This window comes from Pteropus medius, unplaced genomic scaffold (assembly GCF_902729225.1).
Source record: "Pteropus medius unplaced genomic scaffold, Ma_sr-lr_union100, whole genome shotgun sequence".
Lineage (NCBI taxonomy): Eukaryota > Metazoa > Chordata > Mammalia > Chiroptera > Pteropodidae > Pteropus > Pteropus medius.
Window position 1 is genome coordinate 20,520,345 of NW_024342471.1, and position 20,679 is coordinate 20,541,023.

The following is a 20,679-nucleotide window of genomic DNA, read 5'->3' on the forward strand; positions in this document are numbered from 1 at the left end:
ATATGTCATAAAAAATTTTGAAAGACCTTGAAATAAGCATAAAGATTTCTGAGTGGCTTGTCAGTTCTTAGCTCTGGGTTGTGTAATTCTATAGGGGTTAGTGCCTTTCACTGTTTTTGAGGTATTTTACAACTTCGTTATAGAAACATATAATAATGTAAACAACTCATCTACATGAATGCAAACAGACTATTTCCCTGGAGATGCTGACCAGTTTAGCATCTGTCTGTAAATTCATTTCAGCCTTCCTGATTGCCTACGTAAGCATGCATTTGTTGAATTTATTCTCCTCTGACTCTGCTGTCCCATCTTACTGATTCCCTAATTAATGAATGAATTAGATAAAATCTCTAACATGTTCATTTCATATCTGTATGGCAGTCATAATTTTAAGTTTTTAAAAAATTATCTTTTAACATAGGTGACATCAAATGGAAAATACATAGCTTTAAATGCTTTCATTATTAAAGAATGAAAAATAAATGAACCTAACATGGGAAATTAGTGTAACAAAATAAACTGAAAGGAAAGCAAAGGGAAGGAATAAAGATAAAAAAATAAAAGCTGAAATGAATAAAATGGAGGGAGGTAGAGAAAAGAAATAAAAGCAAAAGCTTTACTTTTACTTGAATACAAATGACAAAGTAAACAAACTCTTGGCAAACTAAGGAGAAAACTAAAAATACAAATCAAAAACAATAGAAATAAGAAAGCTGAAAGCAAAAAAATAAATAAATAAAGCCAAAGATTTTAAAATAATTTTAGAAGAATGTTAAATGGAATTATAGGGCTACAGATTTGAAAATTTACAGCAAAGTAAATGATTTTTTTTTCTTTTGCAAAATATAAATTACCTAAATTGAGCCAGATGAAACATAAAACCTGAATAGACCAGTAATTAAAGAAAAAAATTGGAAAGTTTGTTAAAGATGCATGTAGAAAAAAGGCATCAGCTCAGATAATAAACAGATAATTCCTGAGAGAGCCAAACAACTGCTCGTTACTGAAAAAGAAGGAAAGAGCCCCAATTTATTTTCAGAGTAGCATCACCTAAAACAAAGTAACAAACAAAAATCAGAGCACAAAAAAGAAAACTGGAGATCCACTGTACTTATGCATATCGCTGTAAAAATTTCAAGTAAAGTATTACCAAACAAAATCCAGCAATGCATTAGATGAAGAATCCACATGACCAGGAGGGTTTATTACAGAAAAGCAAGGTGATTCAAAACCAGGCTGTATCCTACACTAATTCACTATATCGACATATTTCAAGGCAGAACCCAAATATTTATGTCAAAATATACTGAAAAGAGATTTGATAATAGTAAGCAACCCACCCTGATAAAAACTCTAAGTGAAAGCTGGAGCAAAAGAAAATGCCCTAAGTACTATAAATACTGACACTCAAAGACACCACATATTTCATATTAAATCGTGAAGTTCTAAAGCCATTCAGGTTAAAGGTAGAGACGCAACAAGGATGCCAGCCGTATCGACATTGGAGGTTCTGGTTAATGTAATAGGACAAGAAAACAAAATAAGTAGTATAAACATTGTAAGGAAAAGGATTGAGAAAAACCTGGAAATGCGATGACTGTCCCATAACCAGCCTAAATCATACTTAGGGACCAAGAGTTTCTAATAAAATGGTAGATTAAGAATAATTAAATTAATAATTACTTATTAATTTTGCTAAGGTAGCTCAATATAGACATTTATCGAAAATCGCTTGTCTTTATGCTTGCAACAATTATTTCAAAATGAGACAATCCTATTTACAATTATAATAAAATTCAAATTAATGAGAAAATACTGGTCTATATAATAAAGCTGGACTGTATATAAAAAAACTATGTCAATTTATTGAATAATGTTTGCAACAGCATTTGAATAAAAGCTTTTGGGTGAAAGACATTTAAAAATGTCATTCTTTTCATGAGCTCATTAGTCACATTAATGCAATTCTAATCGAAATCCTCAAAATGTTTTCCTTTTCTGGGGTGGGGGGAGGTACCGGACAAAATGACAGTTCATTTGGAAATTGGAATATCTCAGACTGTCTAAGAAAATTTTGGAAAAGCATAGCTAGAGGGAAGCTTTGTAAGTCTAAAAGCTGTTAAGGCTTATCTTAATAATATAATCAAATATGTGATATTGGCAAACCAGAGAAGATATAAAGATCAGTGAGACAAAACAGATCCCAGAAATAGATCCGAGTCTACTGGGGAACTTCATCTAAAAGGGAAATTAAGATTTCAGTTCCAAGGAAAATAATAGTTTGTTTAACAAATGGTCCTGGTTATATGTGGGCAGCCAAACTCCTATAGGACACAATATAAATATGCATCTGGCTGCAATAAGATGCTAACTGAAAACAAACGAACAGCAAAAATATTAAAGAAAAAAAACCTCAGGAGAAGGGAGGACTTTTTTAGAAAATACAGGAGACACAAATTAAGCGACAGAAGAATCCGACTGCATAGAAAGACGGTTAATTTTAGACAGAAATAACACTGTAAGAAAAGTCAAAAGGAAGGGAGAAAACTCAGCAATATGCAACAGACATGGGGTTCATACCCCCCAGTTCCCAACAGCCCAAGGAGAAGAATGAGGAAGGATAAGTTTAAAGTTTATAGGAGAGAAAAATGGAAATGATCAACAAGTCTATGCAGAGATGTCACAGAAACGCAGGACGAAATACCAGGAGGGGAATCGCACAAAGACCAGATAACTCATCATCTTGATGAGACGGAGAACACCCAGGGTTGGTGACAATTGGGCCCGTACCAGAGCAGACTACGCTTGTGAAAAATACAAACTATGGAAACGTGTTGAAACTCCAAAAGTATAAATGAATATGAGGAATTGCATAGGATGTTTGCTGTGGCAGTTTGTAATGACAAACAAAAACAAAAATAAAAAACCCTAAAAATCTATGAGTTGGGAGACGGTTGAATAAAGCATGGTATAGTCATACTCTACCTTTTGCTTAAAAAATAAATTAGGGAGGGCTGTATGGACCCACAGTAATGTGAATAAATGAAAATAAGAGCAAGGTGCAGAGAAATGTACATAGTCTGATACAATTACTACAAAAACAGGAAAAATCCTTTGGTGTGTTATCTTTTGAGCCTTTGTGTGTTGGTATGAATACAAAGAAAACTTTACTTACCTTGGGTGGGGTGAGAAAGACCAGGGGCTGCAGATAATTGGCTCAATTTTTGGATAATTCTGTATATAGTAGTTAATTGCAAGGAGCATGTTTTACTGTAGTTTTAAAAAAATTCAAATGTGCATGTGTGTGTATGTATATGCAAGTATGTGTATGTCTATGCCTGTGTATTTATGAAGGGCGGCAGCTAGGTATAAAAAGAAATATAGTATATAAAAAGGAAATAGTATGCTCAATTCAACCCCAACTCTGTAACTGGAATAAAAACATACATATGTAATAAGCATAGAAAAGATTAGAAGTCCATTAAAATGGTCACAATTTTTACATCTGGGTAGTGTGATTATTAGTGACTTGAATTTTTCCTAAAAAAGACAATGTGTTTCCTATATTTTCTATCTTGAATACACATTACATTTGTCATCAAGAAAAAAATCTTTCAAAAGTTGAAAAAAGGGACACTCTGGGAAAAAAGTAGAAAAGACATTTTCCAGCTAAAATTAAATAGCTGAATCGCTTCCTAAAGAGCTGCAAGCTATAATTCTAAAGCAATGACATTAAAACACTAACACAGGACACTGCAAGCTTTTTCGATTTCTTGCCAAACCATAGTTAACGCAATCAGAATTACCATTGCTGATGTGAAAATAAGAAATTCTGGCAAAGAACACGGTGAGTTATCAGAATCGTGTTCAAATATTAAAGATGAAATAAAGAAAGGAGACCAACCCAGCACACATTCCATATCTATTTCCCGAGGGCGGCTGACTTTTCATTTCCAACACGCAAGGCTTCCAGCATCACCATGTTGAATATTTCCTTAGTTTCTTATATATCTTTTATGTAAGAGTGAGCCGAGCTGCATGAGAACTTTACTAAGTTTAGGGGTTAGGTAAATAAAAGCGTATGAAAGCTGGTAAAAATGTTATCTATGTGATCTCATAATATTTTAAATATACTTCTCTCACAAGAGTAACCTCCCCTTCTTACCAATCTTTGCTGACACTCTGTGAGAGCATGCTTCATTCATTCAATATTTTTTAAGAGCCCACCCTGAGTTGAAGATCATGCTAGAGGCTGGAAATCAGAGATACTAAGACCCTGGTTCTGGTCTTTGGGTATAAACACCGGTAATCCTAGCTTGCTCTCTGGCGCCACCTACTGATCAAACGGCACTTCCCGTTCAAAACGATAAAATTTGAATTTCTCACTTCCTCAGTATAGACAGTATGCTTTCAGAAAAACCTAGTTGTTTTTCCCGTCCCACTCGTCTGGTCCCTGGGACTGCACATGTATTAACATCTAAAACAATGTATCTTAGAAAACTCAGTCTTAAAGGTTAGTAGGAACTTGTATCATATTTGCATCTCAACAGGAATGTCTGGTTCCTCAGTCTAAAGTTTCAAAAATGAAAATGATAGGTCACTTTAAGCACCACACGTATTTCATATGACTGTTAAGGAACTAAGACATTTGTATAACATTTACGAGAGGACTAAAAACCTTTGCTTCTGTAAGTTCTCTTTAATTATATAATACACCCTTCAACCCCAAATTATACTAAAGAATCATCAACATTCAGTATATTTTAATCATGTATCAATTTATTAAGAAACCATTCCTTTTTTTCTCATTGGCATTAAACTTTTTTGGGGGTGGGTGTCAAATACCCACGTTAACAGTATGTAGAAAATGGTCCTTCATGCCTATAGATTCATATCCATGTACCAAAACACTCACGCCCCCAACTCTGGGGGTCTTTCAGAATGGGGATTAAGAGAGGCTGGCAAGTACCATCTACTACACAAATTTAACGAGACTGAAAAAATCCTTTATTAGAGTTGGGAAATCAAGCTGGAAACAAACAAATATATTTACTACTCGATGCATTTAATTCCAACCCTTGATCAGAATCATCTTGGTAACATGTAAGATTCTACAACAGTTACAGCCCGCTGATGATTCAGAGGTGGTCTCGGAGTTATCACAGCATTAAAAAATTAAAGTAAGCAGTAAAAAATTACAATTTATTATGGGGGTTGGTGGCGGTGGTGTGTTTCACGACAATCCTTAAAAACATCAGGGGCAAATCTCTTACAGAATTCTTTTGTTGACTTCTTTTTTTGTCACATTTCACCCCCTTTCTTGTTTTCCGAGCACTAATCCGGTATGGAATCGGCTGGACAGAGCAGAGCTGGGTGGGGCCCCCCTTGCATGATGGGGTACGCCTGCTTGGGTAATTCTTGCTGGGAAGAGGAAGAGAATATAGGTGTGGCCGTGGTGGCCACAGCGATGTTCTGGCCTCCGTCGCTCACCACAGTCACTTCGGCTGTCCCCTCCTGGATCAGGGCGTTAAGGCCTTCAAAGTCAGTGCAAGTGATACCCGAACTGGTGATAAAAGTCTGGTTTCCAGAACCTTCCTGGGGACCGCCGGGGGCAGTGGGGATGAGAGTCTGGTGCAGAGTGGCCCCGTCCGCCTGGTCGTGTGTGGTCAGCAGGACGGCCGGCTGGGCCATCGCGCCCGCCTCGCTGGGGCACCCCGAGGACTGAGGAGGGGCGATCAGATTGACCTGGCGCAAGATCTGCAGCCGACTGTTCCCGGGGAGCTCCTCTGCGTTCTGGGCCACCAAGGCGGGTGGCACGATGTTCACGGCGGCGGCCGCGGCCTGGACGATGGTGTTCGCCGGGGGCCCCTGATGCCCCACGATGATTTTGACTCTCCCCTCGCTGAACTGGGGCACTTGGCTGGGCTGCAGCGGCACCTGGAGGTGCCCCACCGTGAGGGGCGCGGCCGGCGGCTTGCCGGGGTCGATCTGAAACTGTAGGACGGTCACGTCCGAGTTCTTATTGTCCCCGTACTCGCTGTGCTGCCTCTTGTGGCTGCGGAGCGAGTCCTCCCGCATGAACGAGGCATCGCATATATCACAGTGGAAAGTCTTCTTGGCGTCCAGCTTGGCCACCTGCCGGCTGCTCTGGCGGCCCGAGTCTTTCCTCTCCGAGGCCTCGGTCTTGACCATGTCCCCGTGGAACTTCTTCATGTGCTTGCTGAGGTTGCTGGGCTGCTTGGTGTCGAAGCTGCAGTAACTGCACTTGAAGGGGCGGTCGGTGCAGTGGATGCGCTCGTGGATGCGCAGCGCCGCCTTGCTGGAGCAGGAGTAGCTGCACTCGGAGCACTTCTCGGGGTGCTCCGACTGGTGCACCCGGCTGTGCTTTCGGAGGGTGGCTTTGCTGTCACCCAGGAAGTCGCAGTGCGGACACTTGAAGTTATTCCCGCTGTGCTTGATGCGGATGTGCGACTTGAGGTTGCCCTTCATGGTGCAGCGGACATTGCAGAACTCGCACTTGAAAGGCTTCTCCCCCGAGTGCACGCGCATGTGCCTTTTCAAGTCCGAGCTGATTTTGAACTTGGCGCTACAGAGCCAGCACTGGAAGGGGGCGTCCCCTGTCAACACAAGGTGAGTTTCGATAAGAACAGGCAGGCAACAACCACAGCGGATCCCCCCGAAGCACACATCAGAAAATCGCTTACACCAAGGCGGCGGGTGGAGACCTTCTACCTGCAGCTCCCAGCAGCCCCTGGGAGAAAAAAAAAGGGGGTGGGGGTGGGCAGGGGTCGGGGGGCTTTCTTCTCCCCAAACCTAAACCACCACCGCATGCTTGGTACGCCACCACCTTTACAAAACCCAGAAGAAAAATGGAGATTGAAAAGAGCTTTTTAATTGTCCCAAATAAAATAAGACTTGTGCATATACTTAGCATATTCTTTAAAAACAATTACGCTATCGTTCATAGAGTTAATGCGACAACTCTGCTAGTTAATGGTTCACAGTTGTACGATTTTGCATAATCCATTGACTTTGATTGAGTTACGTGTTGTAACAGATTGAAGGACACATTTTCAAATCAGCCAGCTCCATGCTCACTCATCGGAATATTCTTTTTACAAGGATTGAAATGCCCAGTTTATACTTTATGCAGATTTTTATCAATGAAGATGTGTTTATTGCGCCAACTTTATTTATCCCACATTGCCAGCTGCGTTCTTTACTGGTGAAGTTACAAAATCCAGCTGCTTGATTTTTTTTTTTTAAATTTTTAAATTCATATTCGCTGAAAGATGAGCAGGGAAACTGAAATTGCAAACATCTGAATGGATGCGATAATCCAAATTTATTTCATCAACGCATGACAGGTCCAAATTATCTAAGGCACTGTGAATTCAAGCATATTGGGGACCCCGCCCGATTGGGTTCCCCGTAAACAAAATAACAGGAGCTAGCATTCTTCGGCGCTTCCAGGATGGCAGGCCCTCTGCCGAGCACTCCGCAAGAACAGCCTCGCTGGACGCTCCCCACGTCCCCAGGAGGAAGGCACTATTATTAATGTTATTCTTAACACTACTGTACAAATGAGGAGACTGAGGCCTAGACAGACCACGTGACTCATTCATGGCCACCCAGGGGCATGTGTGGTTGGGAGCATGTGGCTTGGACTTCAGCCCAGGCTGACTCCAAAGCTGGTATTCTTAGACGCTAGGTGATTATCTGTACACCTGATGGATGTTCGCTTTCTTGGGCCATCAGCTCGAAAGAGCAGGATCGTGTTCCAGCTTTTTGGTTTAAGGCCTAACACAGCACCATGAGCTGCTTCATACACGCAATTAACGATGATGGGGAGCAAATTTAACAAGCTTTGAGAAGACTGAGAAGCCCAAACCTAAACGATGTTCATTCAGTATGACTAAATACCACCAAGATCATGCACACTGAACTCTCGAACAAGGCTAGAGACCATGGGATAAGTCCAGCCCACAGCCTGTTTTTATAAATAAAGTTTTATGGACTATAGCCACGCCCATTTCTTTATGTGTTGTTTATGTCTGCTTTCAAGGCAGAGTGAGCAACTGTGACATAGACTGTATGGCCTACAAAGCCTAAACTATTTACTCTCTGGCCCTTTACAGAAAAAGTTTCCTGACTCCTGCCTTACAATGTTCTTTTTAACCTTTTTTATGTAAATCACCCTTTTTCTCCATGGACCCTTTCTCGGAATAATGTTTAAATACACAAAGTAAAGTAAACTAAAATTAAAATCAATAGGAATACAAAAGAAACTAATTATACTGAAAGGCATTAAAAAATTAAAACATTTGTGATATGACAATGTATGCACTTTATGAATACATTAACTAGTAAGAGCTAGCGGCGGGTCTAGTAACTACGATCGTTTCTAAATAGAGAAGATTGTAAAAGATATTTTGACCTATGTGCAACACCTGTTAGGAAAAGATCTGTGATTTCTACTGGAAACAAGTTCACACGCACTGTTATTGGACTGGTTGCCTATTTTCTTAAAGACACATCAAATTTCAGTACAGGTCAGTGAAAATGAAGATGTAAAATTTTTTCCCATCCAAGTTCACAGACCTCCTAAATTCTACTCAAGGACCCCTGGGTGGAGGTGTCTGTGGACTCAGTAAGACTCTCTGCTCCAGAACGTTCTATTAGGTTTTCCCGTTACCTCTCCGCCCAAATTAGTGACAATCTTTTGCCTTTTTTTTTTTTAAGCAGCCAGCAGAGGTGAAACCTAGAAAAAGCAAATAACCAAGCCTTATGGCTGAGCTGCAGAGCTGAACGACCCTATTGACATGGACGTAAAGGGGTTAAAATCCTTTTGTCATCTTTTTTCCCCTTTAACCACAGACTTGTTTCTTAAATGAAGTATACCGGTCAGTACCAGTCCCACTGGCCCAAAAGCCCCCCAATGCTAATGACTATGTTCGTTCCTGACCGCTACGTGGTCCCCAGGGTCCGGATGTAGTGGCGACTTGATGGATGTGGTTGAATGAGTCAGAAACTGACATATTTAAGAGGACAGATCTTTCTTGGGTTTAGGTTGCTACTAAGACAGTTGACAGCACAGTCGATCAAAGCGAAGAAAAGGTAAAAATAAAATCCTATTAATTTTACGATCTGTAAAATTTTTTAAGTGCTACTGATTGAAAAAGGGAGATGGTCATTCCACAGAGATACGTACGGCACAAATGGCACTCACTGAATTTTTTAGAAAATGCACCTTTTCTAGACCAGTTAAAGATGCTACTATAAGTGGTAAGTTTATCCTTTTAAGTCAAAATGATTCTGAACCGCTTTCCTAAATGAATCCTTCAGCTCCTCTAATGGGCTGTGGAGATTTCTGGAGAAAATCAGTTGGGCATCAGTTATGTCAAGGTCTTAACTTGCTGTAGTGGATTACAAAAATGTCCCCAAATCTCCCACCTCCCATTCCTCCTTAGAGCCATGGCTTCTGCATTGTATGTAATCATGCTCTCCAGACCGGGGCAGGATGACCTGTCGTGACCTTAGACAATAGGCTCAATCACGTCACTGGATTTAGCCAATGGCATGTAATAGCTTGAAACTGGAGTCTGCTCGCTTGCGCCTCTGCCATCCATGAGAAGGTCAAGCCTGACCTAGGCCGCTGGTCCCAGGAGAAGGGTGACAGATACGTGGAGCAGAGCTGGAGTACCGCAGCCAAGGCCAGTGGACAGCTGGCCCGCAGCCAGCAGATTCTCAGACTCCTGAACCCAGTCAAGGTCAGCAGACTTGCTCAGATGACACCCAGTTAATCCTCAACGTGTGAACGGAAACGGCATGTTGTTGTACCCACTGAGGTTTTGTTTTTTTGTTTGTTTGTTTGTTACACTGCATTACTGTGACAATAGGTAACTGATACAGATGTTGGTATTGAGAAGTGGAGAACTGCCATCACGGGAAACGAAACTATGCAGCGCTGGCTTTGGGACTGGGTAGCAGGTAGAGGCTGGCAAAGTAGCAAGGCACACTATGTCATGGAAAACGTTTGGTAAAACTGTCACCTGAGGTAACTCAGAAGATAGAAAATATACCTATTGGATATGGGCCTTGACCAAAGAGACTGATTCTACACAGAACAGTGAAAATGTCTTACCAGCTGCACAGGATAAGGTACCACAAGAAAGAGACAAACTCAAAAAAGAACTGGCTGTTTTCTAAATGGAATTTAGAGAGAATACAGAAAACCAAAGATGTGCTGGGTTAAAGTTCCTCATCTCCAACCAGCAGAAGGTTTGCAAAGTAAGACAGAAGCCTGGGGACAAAGGTCGCGTCCAGGGAAGTGATCCCAGGGGGAAGATTAAATGACAAATGATGGGTGTGAATGTGAGGCCTTCCTTAAAATCTCTGAAAGAAGGAAGTTGGTGCCAAGTAGGTTCTCACAGCTGGACAGGGACTTCCTAAAAGTCTCAAGGGATTCAACCCACAGAAGATTTTTGTGCCAAAAGTGCTTAAAATTGAGTTTAAAAGAAAGGCAAGTCCCCAAAAGAACTGTAGATGTAGCTTTTGGCACATTGATACACAGGAAACTAACAGTTTTTGAGGTAGCTCTACCAGCAAAGCTGTCGCCAACCTGGACTAAAATGAAATCTAAAAAGACCCCCACATTTTGGCGGACAGGAAGCCATGCTAAAAGCTGCCCAAAGGTGTATTTTCCACTCCTTTTTCTGAAGTGGGTACGGAAGGTGATGGAAAGGATGGTCCAGTGGACAGTCGAGAACCAGAGGCTGCTGAGCCAAGGCCTAATCCAAGAACCATTCCCTGTCCACAAGGGTGGGGGTGGGGGTAGGGGTGAGGGTGGAGGAGATCTGGGAACATCTGTCCAGAGGGGTTTCAGAAATTTGTGGATTAGTAACTGCCAAGTGCCTCCTGTCCGTCCCCTTTTGAACAGCAGGATTATTGTAATTATCCTGACTCTATTTCACCACTGTACACTGGGAGCGTGGGGACCGACAACTTGTCTTTTTACTTCAAAGGTCCCTAGGTCAACAGAAGCCATATCCAGACCTGATGGGAATCATAACAATCCTGGTCTTTAATTTAAGCCGGAGGCCGTGATTGGATGCAACTCGTGGGGGTCTTGGGAGGGTGTGAATGCATCTGCATGACAGAGACGTGAATCATGGTAGGGTGGACTGTTGTTGTTTGCAAAAATGACCCCAATTCTTTACCCTTCCTCATATCTCTAGCCCTTGTCATGTAACCTTGTGGTGATTTCCATTGTGGGTGAGCTCAGCCCTATCCCTTGACACCAGGCCCAAATTATAACTTGCTTTGGCCAACGGAATGCAAGCAGAGGCTTGAAATGGGCTTATTCACTGAGGCGTGTTTGTGTGTACCTCTGCCACTGTCGTAAGGACAAGCCTGGGGTGGCCACTGGTCCCAGAAGAAGAATGAGAGATGTGTGGGTCAGAGGCAGACTGCCCCAGCCAGGCGAGTGGACAGCCAAGTAGCCCACAGCCAGCAGACCCCCAGCCAAGGTCAGTGGATGCCCAGCCTTCACCACACATGCGGTTAAGCCCAGCCAAGATCAACAGAGTTGTCTAGACCAGGGGTCCCCCACCTTTTTGGCACCAAGGACCAGTGCTCCTGTGAGAATCTAATGCCTGATGATCTGAGGTGGAGCCGAGGCGGTGATGCTAGTGCTGGGCAACGGCTGTAAATACAGCTTCGCCTGCCCACTACTCACCTCCTGCTGTGCGGCCCGGTTCCTAACAGGCCATGGACCGGTGTGGGACCCTTGGTCTAGACAGCCCCTGCTGACCTGAAGTATATGAGCAATAAATACTTATAATACACCACTGAGGTTTTGTGGAGGTTGTTACACAGCATCGTTTTATCAACAGCTAATTGATACACTTGCCAAAAAGAAAATACACGTAATTTGTTAAGTTACCCACGCTGAACTATTCAGAGTATACTTAAAAATGAGTGAAATGCCTAACCAACTATCATGCAGAAATTTATTAAAAATGCATTGTTTATAGTTCTATTTCATTTAGCACATCTCTTCAATTAAATACTAATTAATAAGTTATAAAGTTACATAAAGATACACATATAGTTATAAACTTGATGTTTCCCCCTATTTTACTGAGAGAGGCATTTCTGGGCAGATGCTGCATACAACGAGATGGCCAAACATCCCCGATTCACTTACTTAACGCTGTGGCTAAGTACTTTAAGGTGCTTATGATAGAAGCAATAGGAAGTTAGGAGCACAGAGCGAGAACACGAGGGACTTACCTGTGTGGGATCGGAGGTGGACGGTGAGCTGGCTGGAGTTGCGGCTGGCGTAGGGGCAGATCTGGCATTTAAAGGGCCGCTCGTCGGAGTGTATCCGCAGGTGCTTGTTGAGGCTGCTGCTGTCCGCAGCAGCGTAGTCACACGTCTTACACTTGTAGGGCTTCACGCCTGTGTGGCACCGCATGTGGGTCTTGAGCTTATCCTTCCGGCTGAAGCACTTGCCACAGACTTCACACTTGTGGGGTTTGTCTCCTTCGAACACACACGCACACAGATGGCATCAGGAAACGACAGGCAAAAGAAAAAGGCTTATTTCCCAACTGCCTTACGGAAAGAGTAATACACAGTCCCCAAAGAGTGTTTAGAAAACCCCCAACAACTGGATGGATGATTGGCCGAGAGCTAACATCGTGAGGCGGAGGGTTTCTACTATTTTCTTTATTATCACGCTTTTATTGGTGTTTTCTAATTTTTCCTACACTGAATATGAATTCCTTATTAATTAAAAATAAAAGGCAACCGAAATAAATTTTTAACGTACAAACTAAGCAAAATAAACTGTTGTCTCTTGTATCTATTTTTTCTCTTTTCTCCTTTTCGTAACAAACATACCCTAAAATTCAGAACCCCAAAGTTTCAGGAACTAATGGCTGACCAGCTAAAGATGACATTTCTCGGCCTCACCTGCAGCAAGGTGTGATTCTGTGACGAAGTCCTCGTCAGCGAAACAGCAGAGAAGGTAAATGAGTCCCTTTTGTAAAAGGAAATTGCCTGCTTTATAACTGTTTCTCTTTCCCCTCCTTGTTGCCAGCGGTAACCAAGACAACACGGGGGTAAACTGGCAGGTGTGGGCAGGTGAGGGCAGCCCACCTGCAGCTGGTGGATAGTGTAATGTAACCTATTCTAAGGGCATAGAAGGAACTCGAATCCCTGCATGATCTCGTAGGACAGAGCCACCTCCCTGCCCTAGATCACCTGCTTACCTCCGGTCCGTTATGCGAGGGACAGAAAGCCCCACCTTGTCTGAGCTGGTGTCTGGGTTTTTCTGCTATAGCAGCTTAATATGTACTCATTATACACATGTCAACTTGTCACCCATGAATAACTACTCATTTCTTAATGTATGTTTTTCCAATCGTTTTTGTACCAGCATGTACGTGTACCTTTTTTGATTCAAAAAACCTCTTGGCTGAAGTCAATTTAAACACTTCCTTTCTGAAAGGCACTGTGCCCTTGAATGATTTTATTTGATTCTCTCAACTACTGTGATTAGAACTGAGGACTGTTGCTTTCTTAGCCAAATGCAACACTGCCTTCCCCATTGACGATTTTTTTTTGCACTTGAAATAATTTCGATCCTCTTCCCACATCATTAGCACCCATAATATGATTTTTAAGGCTAAAGCATGTCACTGTATAAATGTACCATAAATTATTGAACTGATTTCCTACTTGCCCATCAAAATGAAGTAGATATGAACTTCCTGATGTGGAAATGTGTCTAACAGTAAATGAAAACCATCCCTTTGCAGTGAGAGTGTATACAATATTAACTTAATAAGAGGTGGAAAAAGTCAAATGTGTGTGTTTTTAGGCTCTGTATAAACATACTAACATCTAAGAATGAGTCATGCTAGATTCTTAAGACTGGCTACTTTCGGGCATGAACTAAGAAGGACGTGGGATGTGAGTCAGGATTTTCACCTTTCACTATATGTGTATTTTGGCCAAATTCCAGTCAAGTGTTCTATCGTCAGCCAAAGCTGATCACTATCATCATAGAATAAACATCTGGCATTTAAGAATACATCTAAAAATCTATTAAATATTATAATTTTATTATTCAAAATGTTAGCAGTCAAGTTTTAAAATCCAGGAACAATAATCTCTCATTATTTGCAGAAATAGGAGGTCATTGCCTTCACTTACATTTTATAATGCTTCTCCACTCCTCACTAATAATTACAGCACTTTACTCCTGCGATGATGAATATGCTGTGCTTGATTGGGGGAATCTCGACATACGAAACTCACACAGGGAGATATGTTGTGTGTTACATCAAGAATGCCCACCAATATTCGAAACACGACAACATTCTGACCATGAGAATAAATCCAAGTGACATGACACTCTGAGGCTTGATTAGATAGGATAGCGATACAAGTATAATCAGTGGCCTTGGCCGAGGAATATCAGAATACTCCTGGATATTTCGTCTACCAAAGGCTGAGGCTGAAATGTAGAGTTTGGGCAATTAGTGACACACAAACCAAATTTCAGTGTGTCCCTACTGTGTATATACATGTACGCTCTCTAAATTTATACCTGTCTGTATCACGGAAATATGAGCATCTAATACTTTGTTAAAAATAGTCTAAAAACAATTCCTTCTCCATGTAGAAAATCTGAGAGACATAAAAAAATATATTAAAGAAAATCAAAATCACTAGAAATAATCACTTTTTTATGCTTCAATCTTTTTCTCTCCTTTTTAAAGTATTTATTTATTAAATTCTCCCTTCGAATTGCAAAAATAACACGCTCACTGTATCCAATGATACAATGTAAAGATATGTAAAAGAAAAGTTACTATTGTACCCCCTTATGCCTCTCTTTATCAATCATCTCTCTCTCACACACACACACACACACACACACGCACACACACACACAGGATCAAGGACAAGAACAGACATATTTAAATTGTAATTAATTCTGGCAGATTAATTTTCATAGTGGCTGTAGCAATTCATATTTCCACCAGCTGAGTTTGCTCATATCTGTTCTACCACTGAATTTTATTGCTTTAAACATTTCTGCCAAAATCATGTGTAGAAACGGCATCTTATTTTTATTTAATTTGTATCTCTAGTCCAGCGAGGTTCTATGACAACATGACAACATTCTGACCATGAGAATGTGTCTGACTTGCCTGGACCCCCAGCTCCTAGTGCTGCATGTGTTCAGGGTACATATGCCAAAGAAATGCTATTTACCTGTGTGAATTTTTAAATGACGCTCCATGTCCTTCATGCCATAGGCAGTCTTGAATTGGCAACCTTAAAAAGGCAAGGAAAGATTAATTACAAGGAGAAACATAGGAGAAACCTAGCAGAAACTTCCTTAACAAGTAAGGAAAGTCAACTCCACAGCAAGAGGACAAACAGACGTGACGTGCCCCCAGCACGATGCACCAAGGTCACAAGCCCGTGTCTGTGCTTCCCGCCCGAACCGCATGACCGAAATCTAACGGCGAGGAGACATCAGATAAACCTCGACTGCAGACCAGTTTACAGTTACTGGCCTGCACTCTGAGAAAACGTAAACGTCATGAAAGACAAAAGTCAAAGGAAACTAAAAGACACGTGAAAATTAAATGCAAAGTGTGGTCACGCATTAAAACCTGGACCAGGGAGAAAATGCTTTTCTTTTGAGATAGAGGATGTTAGTGAGCCAATCGGTAAAAATCTTAATAAGGCCAGTAATCTGGTAATAGTGTGCATAAATGTTGATGTCTTGATTTCGATGATTAGACTGTGGTTATGTAAAAGAACTTCCTTGTTTCTAGGAACTGCATATTATAGTATTTAGGGATAAAGGGACATCATGTCTGCAACTTACTCTAAAATGGTTTTGGGGAAAATAAATGTATATAGAGAAAGAATGATGAAGCAAATATAGTATGTTAACATTTGGGAAATCTAGATGAAGGGTATACAGAAATTTTTTGTACCATTTTTGCATCTTTTCTATAATTCTGAAATTATTTCTAAATAAAATTTATTATTATTTTTTTAAGTAAAGAAAGAAAAATCTTCCTGGATGTCTTCCTAAGCTCCGGCACAGAAATAAAAAAAAACTCGAGAGTAATCTGAAATTCTCACGAGTCCCATTTCAAAGTGATAGCTACGAAAGTCTTAGAAACTGTGCCAGGGACAGCGAGATAGGTCGTATGTGATGGTACAAATACCGAGGGGGTCTGTCTTCTCAGCCAGGCAGTTTGGGGGCACATCTGTGTCTAGCTGCCAAGAATTCACAAGCTTGTTAAATGTCACATGCATTACACAAGTAGGACACAATGCTGCCTTTACCTGGATAGCAACAGTTAAGCCTTTTCTGAGCAGGCGGGACCGTGGGCTTTTTGGCACGTGACTTGGCTGGGAGAGAGATGACAGTGGCTGTCTGGTTTTCGTTGCTTTCCGTAGGCAGATAAGTTTGATAGCCATGTTCGAAAACAAATTCTGGAGCTGAAACTAAAAGATATGATGATTATTAATTTTCATGATATGAATACCCAACAGCTATTCCTTTGGCCTACCTTCTTTAATAGGGAATAAACACCTAAGATTGCTTTCCCAGTCTCCCTGGCTGCTTAGCCATGATTGTGTGACCTTGTTCTAGCCGATGAGACGCTAGAGAACACCGACTGAGGGCTTCTGTAGAAGACTTTCTCCCTGATTCAAGGAAAAAACAAGTGTAGGAAGAAAAAGAGGCAGTTGAGGAAAGCTCATGCTTGCTGTCCCAGTTGCCTCACTTCCTGTCTTTGGACATGCTGGAGTGAGGATGTGATGCCTGGATCTGTGGCAGCCATTCTGTAACTATAAGGGGAGAGAAAAATCAGATGTTGAACCGGAACTCTGAAACCATCCAAATCTGGACTTATTAAATAAACAGGAAGTTTCCCTATTATTTATAGCAGCCAAATGCATTGATACTTTTATATGCTTTACCACAAAATCCTAACAAACAACTGGAAAGCAACTGATCGAAGGAATTCTGGGCAAAACTACAAGTACTCTCTAAAAGCACAAGTACTCTTTAAAACAAAGTACACCTAAAAAAAAAATATCCTTGTGCTCTCACTGAAGGTCTGAGGAAAAAAGAAGACAAAAGAGACCAAACATTTTTATCTTTATAATAGACAAAATAGGTAGCCTCAAATTTCCTTCTTTTTGCTTATAAAAGTTTTGCGACTACTTTGTTAACTAAGTTTATGGTTTGGGTTTTGGAAATATTTTCTTCCTTACTTACATGTAGTTTGTCACATGGAGATTTGGCTTCTAATGAAAAGTAAATATGACCAACAGGGGCTTGTTCATTGGGTGAACGTGTCAGGCCAAGAGGCCGTTAATGATGACTTTGAAAGCCACATTCTGTTTCCCGAATTTGTCACTATAGCACCACCTTTGACATTTTTGCCAGTATATATTACAGAATGTACTTATTTAAATCAATACAGACCTAATATCACTACCTATTATGGCCATGCCTAAAGTAATAATATCCATGCCACAGGTTTGAGGTGTTATATTTCTCGTAAAACAAACATCTTCCTTTGAATCTAAGATGTTATAGGTTGTAAGATGAACCGTTATTTTATGTCTGATAGATAAAAAGAAGCTGCCAAGTAAACACATCGTGATGCAATGTTTTCATATTTCTTAGATATTCTGTATATTGATATTCCTTAGAAATTTTATATTTACTGAATGAGTTCTTTGAGACTTCTTTGGACATTTGGACGTCCACCTTTGGGACACCGTTGGCATTGAATGACAGCATCATTCTGACACATGTCAAAGACCATTAGGGCTCTATCAGCATTTGGTATTTGCATAAACTCATGGTTTCAAAAGTTCTCTACGGAAGCACGCCAAGGGATACGACTGGCTTTTGTTTAAAGTGGCTGAAATATTCTCACAAGCTGATGTTTTGCCTTCATGCCAAGTCTCTCTGATGGATGAATCGACCACGTCTGCCTCTTATTGACATGTTTTCATCCACTCTGTGGGATTTGGTGACCGCTCCTGTTCCACTGCTCTGGCTGGTACTTGAAGCGTGGTCCCCACCCAGCAGCTTTGAACCTACCTAAGCACTTACTACAGAGGCATATTCTTGCCCCACCCCCCCGCCTCCTGACTCAGAAACTCTGGGGTGGACCCAGCAGTCTGTGTTCTAACAGTCTGCCCAGGTGATTCTGAGTTTGAGGACCAGTGGCGTAGACGATCCTTCTCCACACATCTCAGCAGTAACACCCAGCCCAGCTTTGCCTGACGGAGGGAATCATCTTTCTTCCTGTTGCTGCTTTGCACAAACAGCAGTTGTTCTTCCCACAAGAAACATTTGCTTCATCACTATCAAGTTGACCCTTGCCACTGTTTCCAGGTACTTCTGGGTACACGGTTACTTTACATCTTCAGCCTGAATCATCATGCAATATCTTGGAAGACGTTCTAAACAGTGATTAAAATCGATATACGTAGTTCCAAAAACTGCACGCGACTCTGCCAAAGTGACCAAAATGTGATCGACTACGACCCAGTTTGCTCACAGGCACACTGAGACAATTTTTTGTGTGTGTGACCGCCTGTTGGTTGACAGCAATCTCATCGATTCTAAGGTTGATCTCCATTCCAGATATCTTAACATGTATCTGTGAACTGATATGAAGCCGGGGTCATCACAGAGACCGCAGGCCAGCTGTGTAACTTCTTCGAGCTTTAGTTTCCTTGCCCGTAAGGAGAGATCACCACCGCGCCCACTTCATAAGGCTGTTGCAAAGTTTAATGAGAGAATCAGAAGTGTGGGATGAGACCATGCTTGAGTCTTAATAAACTTGAGCCACTACCGTTGAACTGAACTGGGCACTGCCACCAAACAAGAGTGATCAAGACCCAGAGTGACCAATCGTTCCTGTTTGCCTGGGACAGAGGATTACCCAGGACATCGGCCTTTCAGGGCAAACCTGAGATGGCTAGTCACGCTTCTATGACTTTGAAGTTGGAAAACTTTCTGCTTTACAACTTTTTGAACCAAGAGAAGGCTGCAAGGGATGGGGTGGGGGAGGTTTTGTGGGTGTGGTCAGGACCTTCCCACGGCACAGCTCCTAGAGTCCCCTCAGCCCTCCAGGGAGGTAAATGCTGGGCCCGGCATCGGCATTGTCCCGAGCCTGAGCCTTCCCGCCCTCCTGGGAGGCTGGCTGGGTTTCGTGTCCTAACTGCCTATCTGCCCCTCCACCACAAGCCTCGGCATCCTTTTCGTGGCAAGTCACAGCAGAGGGGACACGGGAGAATGGCGGACGCTAACCTGTTCCCAGCTACGTGGCTGCAACCGCCTTCTCCCACGCTGTAGGCTGCCTGTCATCCTGTCCATTCTTTCCTTTGATGTGCAGAATTTTCATGCAGTCTCATTTGTCCGTTTCTGCCGTTGTTGCCTGTGCTTTTGGTGTCTTGGGGAGGCAGCAGGAAGCAAAGGGGGTCAGGCCCTCAACCTCAGGGATCATTTTGGGGATGGGCTAATGATACACAAAATACGAATAGTCTCAAAGTCCATGCATCCTAGACTGGAAAGGGTTTGTCGAGAGGTTGGGCTCTTGAGTCTTATCTCCTTGAGCCTCAGCTTCCTCGCCTGGAGAATGGGGGCCATTACCTCCCAGAGCTGGTGTGAGGAATAGCGATTGAGCATGTAACGCTGTCATTGCTGCTGGCATTACTCACTGATTTATTCAGCAATTATTTATTAAGCACCTAGTGTGTACCAGGTACTGTTCTGGGCACTAGTCACATAGCAGTGAGCCAAACAGGCGAAACCTTCGCCTTCATGGAGCTGACGCTCTAGTTGGGAGTGTGCGGGAAATAATTTAAATATATACTATACAGCTAATATAAATATATAGTTCAATGATATGGAGAAAAATAAAGCAGGGACGGGGTACAGGGTGTGCTGGGGATCATGCAATTTTAAGTAAGGTGATCCAGGAAGGCCTCGGTGAGAAGGGGACATTTCGGTATAGAACATGGAAGCACATAATTATCAATAGCGTTCGGCTGCAAGTGTCTGGAATTGAACAGCCAACAAAGGGGTGCTGGGGCAGCCAGTTACCCAGTCTTGCTGGAGCCTGTTCTAGCAGACAACTGATAGGAGCTGGGCCAGTGTGATCTACTTGCCCTGGAATTCGGAATTGGGACTAAGATATTGCATTTTGGTATGGACTTTCCTTCTGGAAAAATAAAAAAATAAAAATAAGAAAGCAGAAAACTTGGAGCTGTCACGGGGACAGAATGCTTCTTCTCCAACTGTAACAGCACATAGAATCTCGGAATCTCTTTCAAATGCAGGTTCTGATTCAGGGGTTCTGGTGGGGCCGAGACTGGATTCCTAACAAGCTGCCGGGCAGTGTCGTGGGCCTCGGACCACCCTGTGAGCATCTACGGAGCCCTAATGTATTTTTAGTTTCTGGTGCCAATCTCTGAGAGATCCAGCTCCATCCCTGCCCTCAGTTCTCAGTTACTGCCAATATACTTCTAAATAAAAATCTCCCCTTTGGCTTAAACTATAACCAAAGTAGCGGTCTGTCAGAGGCAAAGCACAGTACAGTGCTCAGT

The 20,679-nt window shown here is 42.0% G+C and overlaps 1 protein-coding gene across 3 annotated transcripts in view; it reads right to left on the bottom strand.

The window, feature by feature from the left end:
• ZFP64 (ZFP64 zinc finger protein) overlaps positions 1-20,679 on the bottom strand; it is a 73,762-nt gene that overhangs the window by 42,027 nt on the left and 11,056 nt on the right. For 2 of the 3 annotated variants that reach the window (XM_039864644.1, XM_039864643.1), the window contains exons 3-6: positions 16,387-16,548; positions 15,292-15,354; positions 12,295-12,546; positions 4,758-6,617 (exon numbers count right to left, since the gene is read on the bottom strand). In XM_039864644.1, coding sequence (XP_039720578.1) covers positions 5,335-6,617; positions 12,295-12,546; positions 15,292-15,354; positions 16,387-16,548 — 1,760 coding nt within the window. In that variant the 3' untranslated portion in view covers positions 4,758-5,334. Of the gene's footprint in view, positions 1-4,757; positions 6,618-12,294; positions 12,547-15,291; positions 15,355-16,386; positions 16,549-20,679 lie in introns of those variants that run through there. The other variant, XM_039864645.1, reaches the window with a different exon arrangement.